The 6,704-nt window shown below is 39.8% G+C and overlaps 1 protein-coding gene and 1 pseudogene across 1 annotated transcript; one reads left to right on the top strand and one right to left on the bottom strand.

Annotated features, from left to right (window-relative positions):
* Positions 1-597: 597 nt before the first annotated feature.
* LOC139783965 (uncharacterized) lies at positions 598-3,716 on the top strand. Its single transcript, XM_071723128.1, has 2 exons — positions 598-2,760; positions 2,891-3,716. The coding sequence occupies exons 1-2, from the start codon at positions 2,375-2,377 to the stop codon at positions 3,438-3,440; spliced, it is 936 nt and encodes a 311-aa protein (XP_071579229.1). The 5' UTR covers positions 598-2,374; the 3' UTR covers positions 3,441-3,716.
* A 1,581-nt stretch (positions 3,717-5,297) lies between these two features.
* LOC139783973 (uncharacterized) lies at positions 5,298-6,704 on the bottom strand (annotated as a pseudogene).

Raw genomic sequence — 6,704 nt, 5'->3', positions numbered from 1 at the left:
AGAGGAGAGGGAGAGGGAGAGGGAGAGGGAGAGGGAGAGGGAGAGGGAGAGGGAGAGGGAGAGGGAGAGGGAGAGGGAGAGGGAGAGGGAGAGGGAGAGGGAGAGGGAGAGGGAGAGGGAGAGGGAGAGGAGAGGGGAGAGGGAGAGGGAGAGGGAGAGGGAGAGGAGAGGGAGAGGGAGAGGAGAGGGAGAGGGAGAGGGAGAGGGAGAGGGAGAGGGAGAGGGAGAGGGAGAGGGAGAGGGAGGGAGAGGGAGAGGGAGAGGGAGAGGGAGAGGGAGAGGGAGAGGGAGGGAGAGGGAGAGGGAGAGGGAGAGGGAGAGGGAGAGGGAGAGGGAGAGGGAGAGGGAGAGGGAGAGGGAGAGGGAGAGGGAGAGGGATGAGGGAGAGGGAGAGGGAGAGGGAGAGGGAGAGGGAGAGGGAGAGGGAGAGGGAGGAGAGAGGGAGAGGAGAGATGAGGAGAGAGAGAGAGAGAGAGAGAGAGAGAGAGGAGAGAGAGAGAGAGAGAGAGAGAGAGAGAGAGAGAGGAGGAGAGAGAGAGAGAGGAGAGAGAGAGAGAGGATGAGAGAGAGGAGAGAGATGAGAGAGAGAGAGAGAGAGAGAGAGAGGAGAGAATAATTATAATCATCATAGATATACACCACCAATTTGTACGCGAAATCCTTGTACAAAAATATATAAAGATAACTCATATACCTAGTGATGAAATGGTGGCTGATATCTTAACTAAGCCTTTACCAAAACCGCAGCACGTAAAGCTAACTAGCGAATTAGGTTTAAGCAATGTTTGAAAATAAAATAATACTTTTCGTGTTAGGAAAGTCTCTAAAGACTCTGCGAAAAGGCTATTTTCTGTTTATTTTTCCCCGTGCGCAAACACGTCACCGACTCGCGGCTCGAGCGATAGGTAGATCGATAGGCGATCAATGTCCCCACTTTTCTATCTATATGTACGAGCCGTTACACAGAGTAAAGCTCTCTCTTGTATAAGCAGCGAACGAGTAAACACGTGTTCGTTTCCTCTCACCGCTAAAAGCCTTAAATCATAACAAAATGGAAAATATAATCTTAAATAATATTATATGGCCATATATGAGAATATATAATTATATAGGGCCATATATATGAGCATATATGATTATATATCGGTATATGTACACGACCCGAATAGATCGTGGGCTATGGCGGTGAAGGAAACACTGAGTTTGAATCTTTGACAAATATAATAAGATATATAAAGAAAATATAGCAGAGTAAATTCAAAACATTCTTGAAAAGCCAGTATGGCACAAGTAAATAATCATAGAAATTCAAGAAATGATAATACAATTCACATTGTAATAGTCCGTTCAATGAAAGAAATGTAAACATCACTGTGTTCAGGAGTGCGGTAGTCAAGCCCAGTGAGGTGGCAGCACCTCCTGGACGATCGTGCGGATCGTTTCGAATAGCGATGGCACGTGATGCTAGCATGCTCCGGCCTTCGCCTTGCCGATATCGCCGGCATTCCGGCAGTTACTCTCTTGCTTTCGTGAACAATGGCAGTCTAAATTCTAACGCTCGCGTAATCATTTATTCTGTCGGGCACTCAGTAAGGATAAACCTCATCTTTGAGGCCAATGGACCTCATTAAGATTGTTACGCGGATTAATTAAACTGAGGTCCAGTGTCTCGTTGGTTAATCTCGTGAAACGTCTCATTTTCTAAAGCCACGTGGCTGCTGATTGTAATCGGAACGATTCAACGGCCTCACGTTGCACTCTACGCAAGTAAATCAGTTTAGCACGGTACTCATCGTTATTGTATAAACCGCTCACGCTCAGTTAATTAGTACATAACGCAGTGTATATAGTGTATATAGTGATTTACGACTCTGTGAAAGAAATAAATCCTGAAACTCAGTGCCGATCTGTTCATTTCAATTACCCCGTTGTATGATCTACTCATTCGTGTGTTAGCATTCTATCAGCCAAGCTCATTCTCAAACACACTGAAAGTATGCTCTCCTGTTTGAAACTTGAAACGTAAAGTAAAGGAAGACTTTATTTCCTATAAAGCCGGGATTACGATGAACTTAACGTAACGGGACGCGACGGGACGCGAAGTAACGTAAAACCTAAACACATTGTTTTTATATGCGGCTGATTACGATCGACTTTACGTAACGTGACGTGAAGTATCAGAACTCAACGCGACGTGAAAGCTTGCCAATGTCAAGTTTCACGTTTCGTCGAATCGGGCTGTTCACGTGACTCTTTCAACCAATCAACGTTCTCGACTCTTGACTCTCGACGCGCGGCTGCATTCAAGTTCAAGTGTGACATTTGACATTGTATTGCGCATTCAGAAATAGCAGAGCAATATTTAATATTGAATATGTCGATCAACGACACTTTATTAGTAGAGTGTGTGCGGGCGCATCCCGAAATATATGATAAGGCACATGCAGGATTCAAGAATGCCGGAATAAAAGACTCTGCATGGAAGAGTGTGGCCGAAACAGTGAATGGTAAGTTGTTGCAGTTATGTTGCATTTTTCTTGATTGGAAACAGTTTATATATGTTTTCTATATCTTTTGTGTCATGATTTTAGCATCGGTCACAGATTGTACGGCCAGGTGGCATACTCTTCGTGAGAGGTTCGCGAAGGAGAAGCGTATTCTTGAGCAGGAGGGGAGGTCTGGAGCAGCGGCCTCAACCCGTCCAGAATGGCCCCTATACATTGTCATGTCGTTTCTGACACCTCACATTAGGAAAAGAAAGTAAGTTTAGTATATGGTGATTTGTGAATTCCCGGGAAAAAAGATTATATATAATTATATATAATCTTTTTTTCTCGGGTTATTCTACGTATTTTCGAATAATTGGGTAATTTTTTTATTTCCGGTGCAGATCTGTGAATAATTTCCCACCAAAGGCGTCGGTGTCCGCAGCCACATCTTCACCAACTTTGTCGCCAACAGATGAAGAGCTGTCGCTTCCGCCGTCATTGGCATCTTCAGGCAGCATAGAAACAATATTGAGCGAGCAGACTGTGGATGATGTTAGTGCTCCATTTAGAGTGATTGCTACCTGCTCTCCTCTCTCGTCACCTTCACCTGGGTGTAGCTTATCATCAGCTGCTGCAAGTTTGCCCTACTTAGGACCTACAGGTCGGTGCAAGAAGTCAAAGGTGGACGAAACGGCTGAAATGTTCAAAGAGACTCTCGTCAATCTGAACAAATCCATGGCTACATCTAGTACTGCTGCTCCATTACTACCACCTTTAATTGACATTAATGATCCAGACATCTTGATCGGCAAACGTGTTGAATCTTGCCTCAAGAGTCTAACAAACATGGGTTTGAAACTGAAGTACAGGAGGAAATTTAGGTCTGTCATTCAAGATTGTGAAGAGGAAGCTGAAGATTTGAAAGTAGTGCCACAAACGATAACGACGTGAAACGTATATAGTTCGTTCGTCACGACGGCGTTATCGACGAAAAACTTTCCGTTTGTTAGACATTTGTTAATTGTTCGATAATGTTGGTTTTTTTATAACACGTATTCTGTGCAAAAAAAGCCAAATGCGAAGAATTTACTTCGATGTGTAATGTGTGTTTTTGCAATTTTTTCTATCTTAATTAGCAATCTAAAAATACAACTTTACCTTCCCTTTATACATAATTCTAATATTCTACAATACAAATGATATGTTTCTTTCAACTAAGCTAATTAGCATACTGTTTATTATCACATAAAGTTTAAAATAAAGGCAAATCTTTATTATTATTATATTAGTAGATAATTTATATTATATTAGTAATATATTACATATTACATATTACAAGTATAATATAAATTACTAATATAAAACATAATACTAGAGTAATATTACAATATTAAAATATTATACTAGTAATATTACAGCTTGAGTTTTTCCTTTTTCCTAACGTTTTGAACATTGACATTTGCAACTGAATTTCCGTATTTTAATCCGCGCAGAGATTATCTCGAAAATGTCTCATTTATTCACTTATCTGTTTCGACGTAGAACTTGATAATAATTTATATAAAATAATACATTTCTCTTTAAAATACCATAGCGATTACGACGTTGTGCCGGTTTCGATGTACAGTTGAGCGACGTCGCTCGTAATTGCGTTTCGACGTCGGTCAAATTGGCTCGCCTGCTTCTCGTCGTCGGATGCCTCTCGTCTTCTCTCGTTCGAATGAGAGCCGCGGGAACCGTGGCCGAGACACGGAAACTTTTACTTGTATATACATCGAATTTCGTAACCCCCTTACGTTTCATGTCCGGTGCTCCGCGCGGTAGTTCCGAGCGGGATTCGATTGAAACGGACATTGAATATCCGTAGAAATATGTGCAGATGAATTGTTAGGTATATATGCAAACCTTAATATTCAGAGTAAGCGATAGTTTCAAATTGTCATAATTCTCTTTTCTCTTTTCTCCTCTCTTTTCTCTCGATTTATCTTTGCTTCTATTAATGATCAAATGTTCAGAGAGCCTTCTATATATGTCATAAAAAAATTTTAATGTGATTTATTTAAATGTGAGAAATATAGAAAGTAGTAATTTAATAATTTATTAGATATGAATAATATATGCGTATTAATACTCAACTAATTCTTTTTAATGCACGCATTTTTGCAGGCTAAATAATTAAGTTTCTGCAAAAAGATTAAGTGCTCTGTAAAGTCTTAGGTAGCGTCGTATCTTGAATCAAAATAAAAATTATATTGTTTAGAGAAATGAAAGATTTCTACACACATAAAAATATCATTCTACAGCCAAGAAAAGCAATTACTTATTTTATTTTATTCGTTTTAAGTAATACTTTTCTTCAACAGAGAATATTTTCTTAATAATAGTTTTAAGATGTACTTGGCACAAGTCTTAGAAAAGCTTATCATTTTGTGAAAGCGCAACTTTCACGCAAAACAAGAATTTTCTTCTTTCAAGAATATTATATATGTAAGTATACGCTTCTCTTCCGTAGACTCTATGTAGTAAATAAACCGAATTCCTGTATATTAATTAAATATTCTTCTTTAAAGTACTAAACTTGCTAAGATAAGAATATGTTTTGAGTAAATGTAATCTGTGTGTATAAAAATGTTTTTGATGACTTTATACGGTAGATTTGCTGATATATAAACTTATCAAATACTTAAAACAAATAATATTTACTTGCAGGTAGAGTATGTACTTTTCTGTGTGTATAAATATGGATTAAGAATTTTGTGTAATATCTTAAAAATAGCGAACGCAACTGAACAACTCTTGATCAATAAAAGCGAGAAACAACATGACGCACCATAATAATAAATTACACTAGACAAATTATCCGAATCTACAGCTACTGAAGGGAGATAATTCCTTGCCGGATCCTCACAATATTGTCTTGATGGCGCATAACCCCAGGCCCATTTACAAACTCTTTCAGTGTATCTCTCTGTTGTAAAACTCGAAGAGCAGCATTTCTTGCTCCCATCCGTGGACCATCAATGATGGCTCCATTCTCCCCAGCGACAATGTCATGCCATTCTCCCTCTACCAGTATCGCCAGTTGGCAATTTCTGGTCTACAAAAGAAGGGGGGCAATATTGTAGGTTGAGTTTCCTGTCGCCTGTCTTGCAGATGAAATTGTGGAGGCAAACAGCACATTCAATGATGCTTTCCACATTGTCTTCTGTAGTAATAATGGGGTGACAGAAAATACTCCAACAAGCCGCTAAAATACCAAAGGCATTTTCAATTACTCTCCTTGCTCTGCTCAACCTGAAGTTGTACACAGACTTGTCATGGGGTATGTTGCGCTCGCTATAGGGTTTCATTAGGAAAGGTTTTAAAGGAAAAGCTGCATCTCCTACAAGGAAGTAGGACATGTCAACATTAGTTCCTAGTAGGTGACTTGAATTCGGCAAGTTAAGGGATTCATCATTCAATCGCCGACCCATTTCAGACGATTAAAAAACTCCGCCATCACTTTGTGAGCCTTCTGCTCCTACATCCAGCATGATGAAATTGTAGTGTGCATCACAAACTGCCAATAGAACCATGATAAATGTCTTTTTATAATTAAAATAAACACTTTGGGAAGCTTGTGGGCCTATATTTGAACGTGCTTCCCATCGATGGCCCCCACACAATGAGGAAACTGCCATTCTTCCCAAAATCCAGCACTCACCTCACGCCAATCCGCTTCATTTGCTGGAGGGTTCACAAATACACTCTTTAATACACTGACAAGTGGTCGAGTGGTTTCGGCCAGGATCTGAGAGACAGTGCTCTGGCCACATCGATAGGAAAAGCTCAGAGTATGCTGACTGTCTCCTGCTGCCAAGAATCTGCAAAACAAATTTACACATTGAATCGACTCCTGAGAAATTGATAAGATAAGCAAACATTGATGATCTTACCTCAATGTCATAGCAAGCCTCTGAGTGGGTGAAAAAGCAGTGTACATTTCTCGCTTCTTTATCAGTGGACCAACCAAGCTCAGGAGATACTCGAATCTAAGAAAACAAACATATAATTTATAAAAATAAACTCTGTACCAGAAAACTATTTATCTTTCACGTTTCTTTATCAGTAGACCAAGCAAGATCAAGAGGTACCAGAATGTAGGAAAGCAGACATTAATTTGTAAAAATAATTATATTTTGTACTAGACAATCATTAAATCTTACCTTTCGACAT

The sequence above is a fragment of the Temnothorax nylanderi genome, unplaced genomic scaffold (genome assembly GCF_030848795.1).
Source record: "Temnothorax nylanderi isolate EJ_2023f unplaced genomic scaffold, tnyl_v1.0 TNYL_tig0565_pilon, whole genome shotgun sequence".
NCBI lineage: Eukaryota > Metazoa > Arthropoda > Insecta > Hymenoptera > Formicidae > Temnothorax > Temnothorax nylanderi.
The sequence above is the reverse complement of the archived record's forward strand: the minus strand, read 5'-3'. Positions and strand labels throughout refer to the sequence as shown.